At 37.4% G+C, this 21,476-nt stretch overlaps 1 protein-coding gene and 1 long non-coding RNA gene across 6 annotated transcripts in view; one reads left to right on the top strand and one right to left on the bottom strand.

Annotated features, from left to right (window-relative positions):
* P4ha1 (prolyl 4-hydroxylase subunit alpha 1) overlaps positions 1 to 16,100 on the top strand; it is an 84,467-nt gene extending 68,367 nt beyond the window's left edge. For all 5 annotated transcript variants that reach the window (XM_004846261.4, XM_087185420.1, XM_021259613.2 and 2 more), the window contains 6 exons: positions 3,227 to 3,326; positions 5,409 to 5,462; positions 8,841 to 8,906; positions 12,279 to 12,347; positions 12,838 to 12,934; positions 15,050 to 16,100. In XM_004846261.4, the coding sequence (XP_004846318.1) occupies positions 3,227 to 3,326; positions 5,409 to 5,462; positions 8,841 to 8,906; positions 12,279 to 12,347; positions 12,838 to 12,934; positions 15,050 to 15,120 (457 nt within the window). In that variant the 3' untranslated portion in view covers positions 15,121 to 16,100. The remainder of the gene's footprint in view (positions 1 to 3,226; positions 3,327 to 5,408; positions 5,463 to 8,840; positions 8,907 to 12,278; positions 12,348 to 12,837; positions 12,935 to 15,049) is intronic.
* LOC110349577 (uncharacterized) overlaps positions 1 to 21,476 on the bottom strand; it is a 65,370-nt gene that overhangs the window by 21,459 nt on the left and 22,435 nt on the right. The window contains exon 2 of the long non-coding RNA XR_002395603.2: positions 2,626 to 2,722. This is a non-coding gene — a long non-coding RNA (uncharacterized LOC110349577). The remainder of the gene's footprint in view (positions 1 to 2,625; positions 2,723 to 21,476) is intronic.

Raw genomic sequence — 21,476 nt, forward strand, 5'->3', positions numbered from 1 at the left:
GGTCTGTTAGGGCCTGTACGGATTACCTCCTCTGAGCTGGGAGAGGTGGGACAGGGGCCGGGAGCAGCAGTAGGGATGGTGACCCAAAAGCCCTTTCCTGTGGGCTGGGAGCAGCGGGAGGGATGGTGACTGGGAAGCCCCTTCCTCTGGACCAGGAGCAGTGGGATGGTGGCTCAGAAGCCCCTCCCTCTGGGCCGGGAGCAGCGGGACTCAGTACCTTGGTCTGGTGGGTCTGGTGTCCTCTGCATCTTTGTAGTGTGGAACCAGGTGGCTGCCTGTCTGCAGCGGGGTGGTTCGGCATCTTCCACATGACTCGGGACCTCGGTAGAGCGTGGGGAGACCTGCCTGTCTGCGGTAGGGTGTGCACAGACCTGCCCATCTGTAGCGGGCTGATTCGGCATGTTCTGTGAGACTCAGGACCTCAGTAGGGTGTGCACAGACCTGCCTGTCTGCAGTGGGCTGATTTGGCGTCTTCCTCATTGGAGTTTTTAATCTCCTTAATATCTGTTTGAATATGTTTCATGGTTTCCATTTCTTTCTTATGCTGGGCATTCATGGCTTCCAGCATGTTTCTGAGCTCATCTATTTTTTTATCTGTTTCTGTTCTAGAGCCTCTAATCATGTCTTTCACTCTGCTCACCATCTCTGTAGTTATCTGGAAAATTGTTTTGAATTTTTCTAGAGCCTCATTCATCTGTTTTGTTACTTCCTATGCTATCAGTTCAGGGCGTCCAGGTGGTTGATCATCAAAATTTTCCACCTTGTTTCCCCCAGAATTTACCCTTGGTAGGGTGGAAGTCTGAGTTTGTGCCTTACTTAAATGTCTTCTCATTTTTGTTTTTGGTACTGTCCTTGGTTTAGTTCCTGGGTTGATACTTTGAAGTTGTTTATTGTAATTATCTTTGTTGATATATTTAGAACCCTTATGGAATGATTGCTTCTCAGAGATGTCTTCCAGATAGAGCTGATCTTTAGGTTTTGAGTCTCTAATGGCTCTGAGGCTGTCTCATTTTCATTATACCAGGAAGGACAACTGATTAGATCAATCACAATACCTTAGCACAAGTGATACAGTCCGCAACACAGTAGCATCAAGTACCTCTTAGAAAATGACAGTTTGTGGTAGTTATTATTCTATCACCTTTTAACTGTGTGAATTAAATCAAAATCAAGGCCCAACCCAACATATGTTTATAGTGAATAAACTCAGTATAGCAACTTTACCCTTCGAGATGGGGAGTTAGAAGGCTTTGGGAGGTAGGAATAGGTAAGCAGAAGGATAGGGGAAGGTTATCAGTGAGGCCAGAGGGCACAGGCAAGTGAAGGAAAGAGAAGAAAAGAAAGATAAAGAAGAAATATGAATTAGAGGCAGAACAGGAACACAAAGAGAGATGAAGAACAATGTGGGACAGCAAGGGAGTGAGGCAGAGAGAGAGAAAGAAAAGAGAAAAGAAAGAAAAATAAAAATTTTAATAGACTAGCAAATAAGAAAAAAATTAAAAATAAGAGCAAAAAAAATAGTGGTAATTTTGAAAATAACAAAAGATAAAAATGAAGGGCCTCCTTCAGGGTATGTGACAGCAGAGGCTGTCACAATAGACTATGTGGGCAGCAGTGTGCAGATAAAAGTCAATGAGTCTCAGCACTCCAGTCACAGACTCGTGGGATTCAGGCAGATTTCTGGCTGTAAGTCCCGAGTTCAGCTTCCTGTCCTCCTGCAGGATTGAACTCTGCAAGGTTCTACTGCAGGTTCCAGCTGCCCTTCCCCTGAAGATAGTCCAGGTTCCGATGGGAGGTGATGATCGCTCCAACTTACCAAGTACGGTGGTCTGGTGTGCCCTTATTGCAGAGGTTCTCTTCACTTTTCCAGTGGGCTTCAGTTTTCATCAGGCAGCCTGAGAGAGGCCCTCTCTCTGTTGTTCACTTCTGCAGCTCAGGACAATGGCCTTTATCCCCCCCTGTGCCTCTGTAGTGTGGATCCAACTATCCCATATTCAATTCCAGAACATTTGTCACTCCTCCCAGAAAATCCTGTACCCTCTCGGAGTCACTCCCCACCTACCTTGACTCCATCCTTGGTAACCACTAACCTACTTTGTGTCCATTGGCTTACCTGTTCTGTTTATTTCATATAAGTGTAATCATGTGGCCTTTGATACCTAGCTTCTTTCACTTCATGTAATGTTTTTAAGGTTCTATCCATGTTGTAGCATGTATCTGTGCTTCATTCCTTTTTTATGGTACAATAATACTCCATTTTAATGGATATACCACATTTTATAGTCTCTATCAGTTGATGGACATTTAGGTTGTTGTCACTTCTTTGGCTATCAATAGTAATGCTGCTGTGAACATTTCTGTAACAAGTTTTTGTGCAGACATGATTTAATTTCTCATGGGTATATACCTAGAAGTAGAATTGCTAGATTGTATGGTAACTCTATTTTAACATTTTGGGGATGTGCCAAGCTGTTTTTCACAGTGGATGCACCATTTTAGAGTCCCACCAGCAAGGTATGAGGTTTCTACATCCTCACTAACACTTTATGACCATTTTAGTGGGTTCATTTGTGTACTTTTATAAAATTTATTTTTGTTTAATCAAGTTATATATGAACTTCTTACCTGTAAGTGCTATTAACATTAGATAGATCAGGGGCCGGGGATTTAGCTCAGTGGTGCCGTCGCCTGCCTCGCAAGCATGAGGTCCCAAGTCCAATCCCTGGTACCAAAACAACAACAAAAAAACCAAAACATTAGATAGATCAGGCTGAAGCCCCTTTGACCTGCACCCCAGTGAATTTCTGTACCTTATGTAGAAAGAACAGTTACTTTCCTTTTGTAGGTTTTTGGCCTAGAACTTTTAGAAAGCCAGGCACCGTGGCATTTGTCTGCAGTCCCAGCTAATCATTCAAGCCAGGTATTTGAGACCTCATCTAGAGGGAAAATCACCAAGAAAGATATCCTCCATTTAGACAGTTTTCATTAATCCAGTTGTTTTCATAGAAAAATTATGAGATTTTTTCCCTTTCCAACTTCTAACTGTAAAATGTAACATCTTTTAAAAATTAAAATATTCATTATTTTAAAAATCACATTAAACAAGCAAATCAACTAAATGTCTTTAAAAGTTTATTGTCCTCTATATTATGACTTTAAATTACAGCCATTTGACTTCATGTAATGAAATAATATCAGTAAAACTATTTTTTTGTCATGTCCTTAGTGCCTGGCTCTCTGGCTATGAAAACCCTGTGGTGTCTCGAATTAATATGAGGATACAAGATCTAACAGGACTAGATGTGTCCACAGCAGAGGAACTACAGGTAGGTAATCACATTAGCCTCCAGTTACTTTTACACTTCAAGAGATGCTTCCAGTGAGATTTCCTAACACTGAATAGGCAGTCCTTGACTTGCATCCTAGTTTGGGACTGTAAAAAGTGATCTGTAAGCTGAAACCATGCAAAGCAATTTTAATAATCAATGGAAGAAATTGTGATTGTTCTGTAACCTTTAACATTTTTGTCAAAACTTGAAGAAATATCAAGAGCCAGATATGGTGATGGCTGCCTATAATCCTAGCACTCAGGAAGCTGAGGCAGGAGGATTCAGTTCAAGACCAGCCTGGGCTATATAGTGAGACCTTGTCTCAGACAAACAAAACAAACAAACCTCTGTCAAGTGTAAATGTACAAGCAAATGAAAAATACGTAACACCACCATTTATTAAGTACACTGTAATTTTTTCATTCCCCAAGTGGCCAAGATGAATGTTGGTCTTTTTAAAATAATTAAATTGTTTTAATTCTGCTGTGAACACTTGCACAAGTTTTTGTGTGAACATTTAAATTTCTTTTGGGTTTGTATAAATCTATGAGTGGATTTTCTGGCTCATATAGTAATTCTGTGTTTAACATTTGAGGAGCTCCCAAGGTGGCTGTACCATTTTATAATCCCACCAGCAATGCATGAGGGCTCCAGTTTCATCACAACCTTGCTGACACTTGTTACTGTCCAGTTCTTGCTTTTTTATTATAGCTACTCTAGTGAGATTGAAGTTCTATCTCATTATGGTTTTCATTTGCATATTCCTGATGACTAATGATGTTGCACATTTTATGTGCATATTAGTCATTTCTATATCTTATGTGAAAAATAAGTCTATTCAAATCTGTGGCCCATTTTCAAATTGAATTTTGTGTCTTTCTGTTAAGTTTTAAGTGTTCTTTATATATTCTTGATGGTAGACTCTTGTTGGATAAATGATTTCCAAATACATGCTCCCATTGTGGGAATTGTCTTTTTAACTCTCTCGATGGTATCCATTGGCACAAAACTTAATTTTTTTTTTTTTTTTGTACTGGGGATTGAACTCAGGGACCTTGGGCTTGCGAGGCAGGCACCAGAACCACTGAGCTAAATCCCTGGCCCAAAACTTGTTAATTTTGATGAAGTCTAATTCTTATATTTTTTTTTGTTGCTTATTCCTTTTAAGTGTCTGAGAAACCATTACCTAATCCAAAGACACTAAGATTTACACGTATGTTTTCACCTAAGAGTTTTACAGTTTTTATATTTGGCACAGGGGATTGTAGCATTAAGCATACTAAACTCACACTGTACTTTTGAGCTACACCCTTGGGCCCTAAAAATTTTAATTTATACTTATATTCAGGTCTTTGATCCACTTTAAGTTAATTTCTGCATATGGTTGTGAGGTTAGAGGAGTCCAATTTCGTTATTTTTATGTGACTTTCATCATTGTCTTGGCAGTAACACTTGTCAGTTGCAGCTTTAAAAAATATATTTTTTTGTACTGGGGATTGAACTCAGGACCTTGAGCTTGCAAGCCAGGTGCAGGCACCACTGAGCCAAATCCCCAGCCCTGCAGTTTAAAAATATTGAGAAATAGTGTTTTATTTCTTTTTTAAAAACTTACCAAGAATAATTTGTATTCAGGAGGCAGAGGCAGAAAGATCACAAGTTTAAAGCCAGCCTGGGCAGCCAAGCAAGACTTTGTCTCACAAAAGGATTGGTGATGTATCTTAGGGGAAGAGTTCTAGGTTGGCATGCACCAAGACCCTGTGTTCAATCTCCAGTGCCCCCCAAAACATTTTTATTTTAAATTCCAAGAGGCAGTAATTGTGAAAATAATTAGAAATCTCAGGATTTTACTTCAAGTTATAAATTAGGGAAATACATATCCCCCAAATGTTTGCTAAAGAGAAAACACATGGTAGCTATCCTTAGTTTTCCGTCCTTGTTTTCAAAATTCCCATTGATTTTAAATACTTTTTCATTTCTCTTGCAATATCTAACTATATTAGAGACCAAAATGAGACTCATAGATTTTTTTTTTAGTAATCTTGACAGTTCTTTCATTCATGCTTTCTTTCTTCCCTTCAGGTAGCAAATTATGGAGTTGGAGGACAATATGAACCTCATTTTGACTTTGCACGAGTAAGTAAAAGAAATGGAGACCACAACCAATCCCTGAAATTTAGACATTACACTGTTGAAGAAAAAGATTTCCTAACACTTGTTAAAACTAAGGTGGACTCCATTCAAGGGAAGGTTATTGTGATAGTTACAGGGATCACAGCAGTGGGGGTTTGCAGTGAGGGTGAGAGATTAAGCTTAACTCCAAATACAATAAGGAAAGGGAGGAATTTATAGCCAAGGAGCAGGGAGGCAATCAGTAAATGAAAAATTACCAAAAAAGATAAGGGATGATTCGGGCTACCCAGACCTAATAGAATTTTTTCAGTTAGGGCAGGGAGATCATATGTCACCCGGGGATAGTGGAAGATGAGGAACCTGAGTATGTATCAAGGATGGGAGGTTCTGGCTGCACTGGTTTGGCAGAACACTTGCTAAAACTGGACAATGTAGAGATGAACAAGAAGTCAAGGCCTAGTTGCAAAGAGAATTCAGAGGAACCTGAGTAGAGTTTGCTGAAGAGGAGAATTGTCAACATGTCTATTCTCTTCTTTTTAGTATATGTGCTGCTGCAGCAAGCACAGATTCTGTTCTTTTGGTATTAAAAGTTCATAGCCTATTTGAAATTTGTGGAAGTTGATACTTTGGAAGCTTTTCAGCAGTTAAAAACACCTTGATACTCAATAGTTAAGGTACTTCGGTAAGCCTGGAAGCAAGTAAAGGGTGTATCTAAAGGCAAAACTGAACAAAGAAAGAGACCTAGAGCCTAAAATTAGACAGTAAAGCTGGGGGCACGTTCCTCCAGGAACCTGGGGCTTTGTCTTATCAGCTCTGTGAGAGGACCCACCACAATGTGGCCTGCTGAACCTGAGACTCATGTATAACATCTAGTTATGCACCCCAGAAGGGTGGCATCTTTGTGAAGATGAGTCATGTGAAGGATGAGTTTAAAAATGACCAGCTTTTAGGCTGGAGCCTGAAGGAGAGTGGTTTGTTTGCATTGTGGCTGGGGTGTGTGTGGGTAGCTGCTTCTGGGAATTTAAAAGCATATGCCTGCCCTCAGGTGATCTGGGATTTGAATTTTCACTACTCTGAGAGAAGAAACAAAAGTCGTTCAGTTTGATAGTGTTCTTAATCTTACACAAACAAACTCATCCTCCCTGGAGAGAAGCTCCTCATTCTAAGATATTTAGCTCATTCTTAGCTAAATATGGACTCAGTTTTTAAAAAATCATTAGCTGGTAATAAGACACTGTTAAGACTGAAGCAACCAACTTATTTAGACATCTCCAAGATTTTAAATACTCCAGTAATCAGACACAGAATGCAAAGTGCATAACATGTAGGGGGAAAAAAGGGATGGGGCAAAAATAACAAACTATCAAAATGATTTACCATATTTGAAAAGTAAGCCAAAGGAAGTTCTAAAAGAAAAAAAATAATTGATGGTATTTAAAATGTAATGGATAAGTTAAAAACAGTTTAGAAACAGATGAAGTGAAGTAGTGAAGCAATTACCAGACTGCATTTTGAGACAGAAGAGTAAAAAGCAGAAGAATCAGGGTTGCAGTGGTGTGCATACCTAGTTGTTCCAACAACTTAGGAGGCTAAGGCAGGAGGATCTCTTGAGACCAGGAGTTCACAGCATCCTGGACAACGTAGTAAGACACCATCTCAAAAGACAGACAAAAAAACCCCATAAAATATGTAAAGATATTGTAGTGGAGAGTAGGGTAGGGTATTAAATCAGCTCTTAAAAAGTTTGTGCTACTAGATGGGGATTCTTGATTTAAGACTAATAAGTATTGGTCTCTTTTTACTTAATATATTCAGCTATAAATGATGGTATTACTAAATCTTAATTAATTTAAGGTTTACCATAATTACTTAAAATACTTAAAATTCTAATGAATACATCACATATTTCAACAAAGTCCTTGATGTAATACCATTATTAAGGAAGGGTAGATTCGTTTGAAAGAAAACACAGTCTGTATTGTGTAATAGCCCTTTTGTGGCTCAATCCCAGAATCTTGGGTTCTTTTTATATGAAGACCTACAAAGAATAGATTTTACTGTTAAATATGTGAGGAGTTTTGATGATGTGAAAGACTATACAGTGACAACCCTGACGTTACAAAACTAAATTGTGTGGTTTTAGCTTTTTGTTTTGAAGTATTGATTCATAGGAAGTAATGAATGTGCAGGGAGGTCCCATGCACCCTTCCTGCAGCTGCCCCCGGGTCAACCCCTTATATAACTATAGTACACTGTCAAAACCAGGAATTTGGCATTGGCCACAGAGTTCATTCATATTTCATTTGTTTCTGTGTATGGCTCTGTGCTGTTTTATCACATATGTAGCTTTATGTAATTACTATCACAGTCAAGATCTATCATGTATCACAACAAGGTTCTCTTGCAGAACTCCACATACCCTGTGTCCTCCCACCCCTACTGCTGGTAACCAATATTCTCTATTTTTAATAATGTTAATTCATGAATGGAACCATACAACATGTATCCTTTTTTTTTTTTTTTCCTGATACTGGGGATTGAACTCTGGTCCTTGAGCTTGCGAAGCAGGTAGCAGAACCACTGAGCTAAATCCCCGGTCCCCAACATGTATCCTTTTGAGATTTTCTTCACCCACTATAATTGCCTTGAGGTTCACCCTCAAGTTCTTCCATGCATCAGTAGTGAGTTCTGTCTGTTGCTGAGTAGTCATCCATGGGTAATACCTCTGGGTAGTTTTTAGTTGTTATTATAAATGATGTGTATAAATTTCTGTATGAAAAAATACATTTTCATTTTTCTGGGGTAACGCCAAGAGTTTGTATCTTAATTTAGATTTAAATAGTAGATATGAAGTCTCCAGCCTGATTAAAGTATTGACTATCCAAAAGAAAGACAATCATCATAACACTAAATATTTGAGTGGGTTGTGAGTTGAAAGTAAATCTTACTGTGTATTTTTTACCCATGGAGAACAAATTTCATGAATATAGCTAAGAGGTGGCTCTTGTGTCTTATTTTTTTGGAAGCTAAAATTATAGGCATTAATTTTTAAAATAGTCTGTGTTTAGTTGATATTGGTTGATACTGTTTAGGCCAAGAATCTGTTTATTTTCCCCCCAATAATTATGTCAAAAATATCCAGTGTGAGATGAATCAACAATTAGCAAGTACTTGAGTGGGAAGTGTTTATAGTACTCAAATTACATGGGAACCTATTGGGGTTATTTTTGGCATATTCTTTTTTTCACCAGTACCAGGAATTGAACCCAGGACCTTGCACTTGCCAGGCAGCCACAATGCTACTGATGCTTAGTTGTCACTGGAGTATTTACATTACTGAATTTTATACCATTTAATTTTCTGGGGTTATTTTTTTCACAGAAAGATGAGCCAGATGCTTTCAAAGAACTGGGGACAGGAAATAGAATTGCCACGTGGCTGTTTTATGTAAGTGATGGCTAAAATTTTTAAGTTGAGATTTGATCACATGATTCATTTATTTTGATGTGTTCAGTTAAGTTTATTTAGCATAGTTCCTTAACATTGTAGTTTAAACTTTTATGACCAAGTAAAAGGTGTTAACAATTTTTTCCATTTGCAACTTTTAAAGTTTGGGAATATGGATGTTTGTTGTAGAAACTTGGGAAAACCTAAAGAGGAAAATTAAAATTACCGATAGCACCCTACTTAAAAGTAATCATTAATATTTTAGAATAATATGTATATATATACATACACATATTATTTTAGTAAACTTTTCTTCCAAATTAAATTTTTATTAAACTATATCAGAAGACGTGCTTGCTTTAGCAGCACATATACTAAAAAAGTATATCAGAAGAGTGATGCAGCTGGTATTCAGCACCCAAATCAAGAAATAGTACATTTGAATACCTTAGAAGCCCCTCCAACAGTGACTACTCTTACAGTGTTTAAAGTTTCAACAGTATGATCTTATTTTTTAAAAAAATTAATATATTGAAATTCAATCCCCAGTACCAAAAAAAATTAATATATTGATACATGTCAACAATCTAGTTTCTGTGTTTGTGGTGCTGGGAATCAAACAAAGGGCATCACTGGTGCACATACTTCACCACTGAGATCTGTTTCCAACCTAAAAATTGTCACAATCATAAAATTTGTTCCAGTTTCCCATTGTTTGCACAACAAATCATCCCAAAACTGAATGGTTTGAAATAATGGTCCTTTTAGTATCATCTCTCATCTCTCATGGTTGTGAGGTTGACTAGGCTCACCTCATGGTTCCTGGTCTCATGCATTTGGTCTGGCACTGTAGTGATCTTGAAGGCTGAGGCTGGCTGTTGGCCAGCCTACCAACAGTTTTGGCCAATCCATGAAGCCTGGGCTTCCTCACAGCATCATATTGCTGTATTGCAAGAGCAAACATCTCAAAGGAGCAATTCAAAAGTCAAGGCATTTTATGACTTACCCTCTGAAGTCATATAGTGTAATTCCTGGTGTATTCTATTAATTGAAGCATTTGCAAAGGTCTGCCTCACTTCAAGGTGATGGAACATAGACCTACTACCACTTGAGGTGCATGTGAAGAAAGCATGCAGTGCTGAAGGTGTAGCTCAGTGGTAGACAGCTTGTGTGCTTACCATGCACAAGGGCCTGGATTCAGTCCCCAGCACTGCCCCCAAGCATGAAGGGTGAGACAGATCAGGATGTATTGTAACCTTTAATTTAGAAAGATGTATTTTATATCTAGACTTAATTGTACTCATTTCATCCTTTCTCAGTCTTACCATTTGAATTTTATGAAACTGTATCTCCTTTTGCCATCTGTAGTATCTCACTCCCCACCTCTCTTTCTGCTCTATCTATATCCTTCCTCTCTCCCTGCCTCCTTTCCTATCACCATCTACCTTCTCACCGTCTTTCCTTCCTTCTCTCTTTCTCCTTTCTTCCCTATTTCCACCCCCCTCACAACTCCATTTTGTTTCCAAAAAGATGTAAGGTACATAACTAAAATAAAAATAAGAGATAAATATCACAAAGGGAAAAACCAGGAGAGAAGCTGGTAGGTTCTGCTATGAAGGATTGTATACTTCCTAGAAGTGAGTTCTCCACAGAGCTGTAGCAGTCATCTTGCTCTATACATCTTTCACTTGTCAAATTGGCAGTTACTGTTCTAATTTGTATCTCTTGTATCTTAATTTGTATCTCTTGTTAAATTGAGCATCTTTTCCTATGTTTAAGAACCACTAATGTTTCTTTTGTTCTTGGGTTTGTTTCTTCACATATTACTTTGCTTTATGAACACTGATGTTATATTATTTGGTCTACTATCCATATATTGGATTATTTTCTTTTTAATGTATATACCCTTCCTGTTTTCCTAAAATAGTTACATAGCATTTTAACTAGTTTTGTATTAATTTTTTTCATTACTTTATACTATTCCTACTGGGCCACATACTTTCATGTACAACTTTTACATCTCACCAGGGTTAATTTTCTCATTGCTTAAGAGCTGTTAGCCACTCATTATATATTTATTACTATAAAATATCCTTCATTTAATACTTTTTACCTTGATTTAAACTGTTTGATATGAATACTTTGTGTTCTTTGGGACAGCATTTGGCTAACAGATCTTATCTTTCCATTGTTTTTAAGTCACTTTAGAGGCAGCTCTGCTAACAGTGGGTTTTGTGATACAATCAGAATCTGTCTATGCGTTCTGCTTGTGTTGCTTTTTTGGGGGGTAACGGGCATTGAACTCAGGACCTTGTGCTTGCGAGGCAGGCACAGTGCCACTGTGCTAAATCCCCAGCCCTGCTAGTGTTGCTTTTAAGCCATCTTCACCATCTGCTTCCTTTGCCTTATTTTGGTGAACATGTGTTTTTAGTTAGTGTAGAGGGTTTGTGTTTTTATTCTAAATTACCTCTATGACTATTTAATCCTTTAATCTTCTAATTTTATTTATTTCGGTACCAGCGATTGAACTCAGGACCTTACTTTTTTTTTTGGTACCGGGGATTGAATCAGGACCTTACTCTTGCGAGGCAGGCACACACAGTGCCAGTGAGCTAAATCCCCAGCCCATAATCTTGTTTGTTTTTTGAGACAGGGTCTCCCTATGTAGTTCAGGCTGGCCTCAAACTCACCGTGTAGCCTGGGCTGGCCTTGAACTCATGGTGATCCTCATGCCTCAGCCTCCCAAGTGCTGGGATTTCAGGCATGCAACACACACCCAGCTCTATAATCTTCTAATTTTAATACAGGTTGATTTTGTGGCATGAGAAATGATAAAGCTAATTTTAGTTTATTTTTGTTTCTATTTTAAGTTTTGTTTACAGAAATATGTACTGAGCACTTCATATTCTTGAAATACTTTTCTAGATGCTGAAGATCAGCAATGAACAAAACATGAAAATTTTTGTCAAAATTTATGGAGATTACCTTCTAGTTTAGTAAAATACATATTTATATCTCTGCATTCCTTGATATATTGATTTTAAGTCATTTCTTTTTCTCTCCCTTTTTTGTTAATCATTACTTTTTGGAGTTTTTTTGTTTTTGTTTTTTTTTGCAGTACTGGGGATCAAACTCAGGACCTTGCACACTTGTGAGGCAGGCGGCAGCACCACTGAGCTAAATCCCCGGCCCTGCAATTTTTAAATTTATGCATATAAGCTGAAAAGCATTTTATTTTTTAAAAACTGAATAGCACGCAGAACCTAGCTGTGCAAGCAGAAGTCTGTGTGTTTCCAGGATTTCAGTATCAAATCCTGTGTGCAGTGGTGTGCTTTATCAACATCTTTGGGAATAATGCCTGCTCTCTTGCAGATGAGCGATGTGTCTGCAGGAGGAGCCACCGTTTTTCCTGAAGTAGGAGCTAGTGTTTGGCCCAAAAAAGTAAGTGTGGTTTGTTAGGGAGGTTTTGTTTTATTTTTTGTCTATTTTTCCCCTCTGAGGAAGAGATATACCCGTATTTCATGGTCTAATTGATGAATTATGAACATTTTTAAAGGTACTTAAGGACTACCTTATCTCTGATTATCTCTAGGTAAAGTTTTGGGTTTTATGGTACATGAATATCTAGTGTAAGGAACAACCACAGATTAGTATTTTAAAGTTTTCATTTGTATATTGGTTTTTATATGATTTTTTGTCCCATCCATTCTGCTATTGCTAGGTTTGCTATCTTTGTTTTGGCAAACATTTTTGGCAAGCAGCTTTGTGTTATTAACTTTTTTCTATGATCAAGTTTTTAAAGTGATAACTCACTTTCAGAATTAAATTAGAGGAAGATATATTGCTACTGTGGAGGGAACAGAGCATTTATGTACTGTAGAAAATGATAATGTGACATTTATTTGTGCTAATTTGGAATTGTTCTCCACAGGGAACTGCTGTTTTCTGGTATAATCTGTTTGCCAGTGGAGAAGGAGACTATAGTACACGGCATGCAGCCTGTCCAGTACTAGTTGGAAACAAATGGGGTAACTATTTCCTGTATTCCATAAAAAGAATTTGTGATTTTTGTCTTTTTTTTTTCCCGGTGGTCCTAGGGGTTGAATCCAGGGCCTTTTACACCAAATCATAGCCCCAATGCTCTTATTTTATCATTTTGAGACAGGGTTTCTAAGTTGCCTGGGCTGGGCTTCAACTTTTGATCTCCTGCCTCATTCTCCCTACAGTGTGCTGAGATTATAAGTGTGCACCACCACACCTGGCTGATTTTTGTTTCATTTTGAAACTAATCTATACCTTTGAACAACCTCTCTCCCATAACTTTACCTAATATGACATTAACATTGGATGGGATTCCAACTAAAAGTTCCTGATCTTAGCATGAATTTGCATTGTTCAGATCAGAATTTTGATGACAGATTTTTCTTTTTTTTTTTTTTGAGACAGGGTTTCACTTTATAGTTCAGACTCGTCTTGAACTCATTATGTAGTCCAGGCTAGTCTCAAACTCGTGGTGATCCTCCTGCCTCTGCCTCCTAAGTGCTGGGACCTCAAGCATGCATGCGCCACCACGCCCAGCTTGTTGACAGATTTTTAAAACTCCATTTCCATTTATCATTCCAAGAAAGATTGACTCAAAGTTAAATAAGACAATATCTTCCCCTCAAGAGATTCACAATCCGAGGCTATATACTAACAGATAAATCAGAATAAAGTGGGGAGCCTTCCTCAAAGCTTAACTTTTACATTTGGTTCTCAAGATAAGTCAACAGATTTGCAGGCACATTAGGGGCCAAGATTATTGTCAGGCTAGAGTAGCACCTAGGGTGCAGAACTTGAAGGGTAGGGCACCTTGCACAGCCACTTGCACAGTGAAAAAGAAAATATATCCATTTCGGTGTGTCACTTTCCACATGTGTCTACCATTACTGTTTGAGAGAGGAGTGAGGCTCATTCACCAGAGTTTAAAGATCTCCCCCAAGGATAAGGTCTGTGAGCCAATAGACTACAATGAGGGGAGGTTGGGTGAGGACATCAGGTTTTCAAAGCTCTTTGTGTTATCTAAGTGGGCAATGATGAAAGGCTTTGCTGCAGCAGCAGTGAAAGGTTGGGGAACAAACAGATTTGAGAGACAAGTAAGGACACTGATGGGGTTGGATTAGTAAAGACTGGATACAAGGGCTGGTGAAGATAGAAGAGCGATTAAGAATTAAGATTACCAGGGTCGGGGATTTAGCTCAGTGGTTTTCCACCTGCTGCGCAAGCACAAGGACCCGAGTTCGATCCCCGGTACCAAAAAAAAAAAAAGAATTAAGATACCACGCCAGGGATTTAGTTCAGTGGTGCTGTGCCTGCCTGGCAAGTGCAAGGTCCTGAGTTTGATCCCCAGTACCAAAAAAAAAAAAAAAAAGAATTAAGGTAACTACTTGACTTAGTACATGCCAATGCCAGTGATTGGGTTCTTTTATACCAGAGATGAAGAAGTAGAAAATTAATTTTTGGGGGGGTGCAATTTTAAAAGTGTCTTGGGACCAAGGAATCCTAATGGGTCCATAACACCAGGGATTGGTCAGAGTGTTGCTCCTGTAGACTGGAGCATTGATCTTTAATGTGTCTTTGTATTTTGAGGGTTGTACTTTGACAGTAGGTAAAAAACATTCTGCACGGGCCGGAGATATAGCTCAGCGGTACCGCGCCTGCCTCACAAGTGGAAGGTCCTGAGTTCAATCCCTGATACCAAAAAAAAGTGTTCTGCTTGATCTGTATCTTCTTTTTTTTTTGGTACTGGGGATCGAACTCAGGACCTTGCACTTGTGAGGCAGGCGTGGTGCCGCTGAGCTACATCCCCAGCCCCTGTATCTGTATCTTAATTCCACTTGTGTCTCATTCCAAGCCTCACATTGAACATTAGAAACTTTAGGAAATGCATAGACTCAAATATACCTACACATGTGTATACACACCTACATATATAAATATGTACTTTAAGATATGTGTAACATTTTCTGTTTCCAGTGTTTAATTGGCATCTACCTTTATATGGTTTTGGTCTTGAACTTACAATTCATGTTAACTTTTTCATAGACCAGGTTTTAGAAGGGAAGAAAAATAATATATAATTATTATATTTTTCTCTCTCACAGTGTCCAATAAATGGCTCCATGAACGTGGACAAGAATTTCGAAGACCTTGTACTTTGTCGGAATTGGAATGACAAACTGGCTTCCTTGCCCCTCCTGTTGTTGTACTCTAATGTGTCTCATACACACAATTCCTAGTCTTAACTTTCAAGGTTTACAGTTGACTAACACTCCATGATTAAGTCAATCATGAACCTCATCCCATGTTTCATCTGTGGACAATCACTTACTTTGGGTTTTCTCTTTTACAAGTAACACTAAATCACTACATTTGATTAATAGCTTAGTTGGTGTAACAGAAGGCAGAGTTAAAATGAGGAATCTTAAATTTTATATTTTAAATAACTTTTTGGTTGGATAAATATAATTAAGCATCTGTTTTAGTATTTCAGGACATCTCAACTGATGCACGGCAGGCTGGAGTGGGCTGTGTGTAGAAAGCAGATGCTTCCTAGCTAGGTGTCCTTTTGGCCTTGTCTTCCTTGCAGCTCATTTTCTGGACCTGCCTGAACCCCAGTAATAAACTAGGAATCAGATCTGGGCTGTAGGTGATGTTTGCCCCTCTGTACATTATTCTGAGTTGAGTTTTCCCCCTATGTCCTCCTAAGGAAAATACACTGTATTTTGCCAATCCTCTTCTCTCATAGCTACTCTGTGGTGAATTAATCCTGTTTGAGTTAAAATACTTTAATTTTTAAAAAACAAAGTCCTGTGTAACAACAGTAGGCCTTCTTCACATGCTCATTAGTCTGTTCTTCCACCTTTCTCTTGAGTGACTGATGATTTTTTCCAGAAATTTTGTTTTTCTTAGTGTCAGTAGTTTGCCTCTTACTCCTACTACAGCAAGGTGGTTGATACTGGCATTCTGATTAAATATTGTGCCTTAGGAGACTGGAAAGTTTAAAAATGTACAGGTCCTTTCAATGATGAGGGAATTGATTTTTAAAAGAAAATCTTTTTCTTAAAAAGCCAAAATGTTTGTTTTTTAAAAAATTCTGAAATGTGTTGTGACAACAACGATGTATTTATGATCTTAAATCTTTTTTTAAAAATGTTTCTGTTTTCTGTGTGGTATTTTTCATATTTAAATGTGAATATAGGGCCAGGGATTTAGCTCAGTGGTTCTGGCGCTTGCCTCGCAAGTGCAAGGTCCCAAGTTTGATCCCTGGTACCAAAAAAAGGTAACCTGAATATATAATAGAGCAATAGCAGGTTAATTCTAATTTATGTTACTTCCTTAGTACACAGAACCTACGTTTACACTCTTGGTTTTCACGCACAGTGATACCACATTGTTATGGAAGAAAAATATAAATATGAAACTTCAGAGAGCCTAATCAATCAAGACATGCTTTGTTTAGGCTGAGTTGTAACTCAGTGGAGAGCTTGACTGGTATGGGCCCTGTGTTTGATCCCCAGCAGCACATACCCCAAAAAAGTGTTTTCTTTCAAGAGAGCTCTGCCATGACAATGGAGTATATTAATGGGACTCACGGCTTTCTCCTACTGAAAAATAGGTATAGTAGTAACAAAGATGTTAATTTAAGCATGTTAACTGATCATAGGTCATGCTATACTTGGGTAAAAATAATACTGAGTTCCTCTCAACTACCCTTTCTTTGTTCCACCATAAATATTTTAGCACAGTATTGAGAATTACGTTCATCACTATCATCACAGCACCCAGATTGTGCAACAATAGATGATTTAAGAAAAAAAAATGTTAAGCTATGGGTGTAATTCTGTGGTAGAGCACACATATTTACCATGTATGAGGCCCTGGGTTTAATCCTTGATGCACAGGTACTGTGTTCTAGTTAAGATGGAAAGAATAGATTCAAAAGTATAGAAATGAACCAAGTTCAAAGAATGTAAAATAAAGATTATTGTCATTATGTTTTTAGCAAATACAAAAAATACCTATTTCAGGGCCGGGATTTAGCTCAGCAGTGCCGCTGCCTGCCGCGAAAGCACAAGGTCCCGAGTTCAATCCCCAGTACCAAAAACAAACAAAAACAGAAGGAAATTATATATTCCCTAATCTTACAAATTTCCATTGTATTCAACTCAGAATGTCATGTGGAGTGGTGAACTCTTCAGGATTAGATCTTATAGAACCCTTCAAAATTTCATAATTACTGGTGATTTTTCTTTCCAAATTGGGGGTGGGAGGTTCCAGTATGAAGCAATGGGTCCAGTTGTCACAGTTTTCTTTCTTTATGTTGACCTTTCAAATACATGAGCACTGGAACTGTCCTAGAAAATGTGTTTCCTCACCAACTCAGCCTGTCCTTCAAGACTACAAGTTTTGTTGTGCACTAACTTACTGCCAATAAGTATACACCAGAACATCTTCAACAGCAGGGTGAGTTAGTGTGGTAACTAGTAAGATTTTATATAAAAAGAATGAAATGATTTTAGGATTCTTTGGGTTAATGATAAATTCAGTGATGAAAATAACAGTCATCTACTTCAGTAAAAATAAAGTAGTTGTTATTTGTGAGAGGGTTGAGGAGAGCTGTAAGCAGTAAAATAATGTTTAATATACAAACTACCACGTATGTATGTGTATACAAATGAAAGACTAAATGTCCTCACGGCCCTATGTTGCCTGCTGTACGTGAAGTCCACACAAATATCTACGAAGACCTTATGTTCAAAATGAGCAGTTTACGTGCAGCACACCATGGCTAAGCAGCCAAGTGAGGCGAAACTTACAGGGTAACACCAAAACACATATTCATGATTAAGTATAAATTATTTGATCAGGAATAAAAATTGCTAGGAAAAAGAATAGAAAAATGACATTTTAATCTGAATAGCCAGCAATACACAAGAACCAATCCCTTGGCAGCACCTATTTTCTAGATGGTAAAAGTAGGTATTTTTAGAAGGAATAATATAGAAAGGAATGAATTATCAATACTAGAGTTTCATAAATTACCAGATTTATCAGAATAAGATAGATTTCATATTCCTGTTCTAATGTCCTTCAGTATTTTTCCCACCACCCTTGATGTTTTGCAAAATTATATTAAACTAGTAAAGTTCTTGGCTGCTTGGTTTTGTAACTTTTGAGAACTTTAAAGTTTATTTTCTGTATAAATGTAGCCTTCAGCAAAGCATAAATTTGACACCAAAAGACTAAGACTGGTTTATTGTTAATTTTTTTTTACAACTTAGCAAATGTACAGCCAGGGATTTAGCTCAGTGGTGCCACCTCCTGCCTTGGAAGCATAAGGTCCGGACTTCCGTCCCCCGTACAAAAACATAAACAACAAAACAACCCAAAAATGTACAAACGGATGTTAGGTTAAAAAACAAAACAAAACAAGTGGAAGCTACTTTCCCACAGCCCTAAATCTCTCTCCCATCTTCTGCTATTTGGGGCCTGGCTAAATTACCTTTGCAGCACTATTCTGTTGAAATTAATTGTACAAAACAAGATAATTACAGATTTGATAAATTCTAAACCCTGTAAAAGGAAAATCCTCAGATCTTATCATTTGGTCTTTCATTTCAAAATAGCCTTATTTCTTATGTAAACTTGTTTTAGGCTAAGCACTGTAAGAATTCAGACTAAAGTAGAACATTTTAAATACAGAGTCAGGTGCCCTTAGCCTTTCAGCACTTTTTAGGGAGAAGGATTACATCAAGGCAACCTTTTCTTAGGCATTCAATTAATGTCCACAAAGAATCAGAATTATTACAATACTTAAAGTACCAAGGGTAGTTAAGTTTTGTTATAATGTAGGTTTTTTAATTTGGATAAACATTTAAATTACATAAAATACATAATGGCTCACTAAAAACTAACCATCCTTTGATATTTGTATAATTGTTAAATCTTAAGACATGAAATAATTTACATAAGTTTATGTTCTATTTTTACTTCTAAAAGGCAAAAAGTTGAGGTTCTGTGACATGAAGCATTTTAGATTTTATGAGACAGAAGTCTTTACTAAAAATAGTGCTGGGCCGGGGATTTAGCTCAGTGGTTCCACCACCTGCTTTGCAAACTCAAGGTCCTGAGTTCCATCCCCAGTACCAAAAAAGAAAAAAAATATAGTGCTATCTTAAAGAATAATGGAGTATTAACCTGTTTATTCCAATATATTGGACAACCTATATGAAATGAACAAATTTCTTGGACAAATTACTAAATCTCTTCAAGAAGAAATAGTCTAACTAGCCCCATTATCAAGTCAAGAAATGGAATGATTAGAAATATTACTACAGAGTTGAAGCCTAGATGGTTTCACTGGTGAACTCTATCAAATTTGTAAAGAATACCAGTCCTGTACAAACTGCTTCAGCAAAGAGAGGATGGAAAGTTTCCCACTCATTTTAAAACAAACATTACCCTGGTGCCAAAACTCTTCAAAGGAAGAAAATACCAATCAGTATCATAAACATAGATATAAAATACCTTAACAAAATATTAGCAAATCCAATCAGAATAAACAAACGGCCAGGTTTGGATTAGCTAAAAAATAGGAGACTACTTTAACATTCAAACTTCAATGTATAGATGGGCACAGTGGTGCATATCTGTAATCCCAGCTACTTAGGAGGCTAAGGCCAGAGGATTGCAGCCTGAACAACTCAGCAAGACCCTGTCTCAAAATGAAAAACGAGTAGGATGCGTAGCTGAGTGTTAGCATGCCCCTAGGTTCAATCTTGAGTACTCAAAACAAAGTATATAATTTACGATAGTAGCAGGATAAAAGATAAAAAGTACATGATCACTTCAATAGATGCAGAGAAAGCATTTGACAAAATTCAATACCATTAATGATTTTTAAAAAGCAAGAAATTAATTTCCTCAACTTGATAAAGGGCTCTTCCAAAAACCTTGCTGCCTTCATACTTAAAAGGTAAAAGACTGAATACTTATTCCCTGTGTTTGGAACAAGGCAACAGTGTCTGCTTTCTTCTACTGCTATTTTATTTTTTATTTTTTAGTACTAGGGATCAAACTCGGGTCCTTGCGCTTGCACAGCAGGTGGCGAAACCACTGAGCTAAATCCCCGGTTCTTCGACTGCTATTTAACACTACTGGAGATCCTACTCAATGCAGTAACATAAGGAAAAGAAATAAAAGGCACACACATTGGAAAGGAAGAAGTAATGCCTTCATAGATGACACAACTGAGTTTGTAAATAATCTTACAGAATCTATAATAAAGCCTTTAAAAAATAACAGGTTAAGAGGAGTGAGGATACAAAGTCCATATACAAAAACGGATTAGAAATAATTCTGAAAAACAATGTGTGATGAGGTGTAGCTCAGTGGTAGGGTGGTAGCCTGCACGTGGCCCTGGGTTCAAGCCCCAGCAACACAATGCAAACATAAAAACACAATGTGTGTAATAACCTCTAAAATCTTACACTTGGAATTAAAATAGGTGCAAGAGCTATATATTGAAAAAAATAAGATACTGACATCATTAGACAAGCTCTAAAAGGGGATTTATATCATGTTCAAGGAACATGTTTTGATATTTTCCCCAAATTAATATGTAGATTCAATGGAATCCCAATCACAGTTCAAGCAAGTTTTCTTTTTAATTGACAAGTTCATTCAAAAATTTATATGGATATATAAAAGGTCTACAGTAAATAATAATTTCAGATAGGAGGAATAAAGCTGGGAGATTTACATGACCTACTTTAAAGATTTTATAAAGCAACAGTAGTTATGATCATGTGTCTTTGTAAGAATGGACACAAATCAATGGAACACAATAGAAAGCCAAGAAATGAACAAACATATGGTCAATTGATTCTCCACAAAGGGGCTGAGGTAATTTTCAGCAGAAAATGGACACTCTTCAACAAACACTACAGGAACAATTGGCTATCTCTAGCACCTACCACCTATCTACCTTGGTATATCATGCTATGTTAAAAAAAAAACAATCTTGAAGTGGATCATAAACCTATGACAAGAAAAACAATAAAAATTATGAAAAAACAATTTTTGAGTCTAGCGTAGGCAACAAGTTCTTAGGACATAAAGAACATTAACCACAAGCTGGACATGGTGGTGCACACCTGTAATCCCAGCACTCAGGAGGCTAAGGCAGGAGGATCGTTGTGAGTTCAAGGACAGCCTGGGCTACATAGTGATTTCAAGGGCAGTCTGAACTACATAGCAAGACTCTGTCTTAACAAAAAAAACCAAAAGAAAACTGACCACAAAAGAAAAATAATAAATTAGACTTTACCAGTATTTAAAAGTTCTGTTCTTTGAAAGATACTTAAAATGAAAAGTTGAAAAAAAATGAAAAATGTAGACTAAAATATTCACATTAACACATCAAAAATATACAGATTAATGACAGCCCGATTTTTTATTAGTACATATTTTCAGCACCTACATAATTACATTTTGTCATGGGGAGTTGGTGTATGTACATATTTTTAT

Source organism: Heterocephalus glaber, unplaced genomic scaffold, assembly GCF_053883595.1.
Source record: "Heterocephalus glaber isolate CG9 unplaced genomic scaffold, H.glaber_assembly_v1.0 deba00001497, whole genome shotgun sequence".
Taxonomy (NCBI): Eukaryota; Metazoa; Chordata; class Mammalia; order Rodentia; family Bathyergidae; genus Heterocephalus; species Heterocephalus glaber.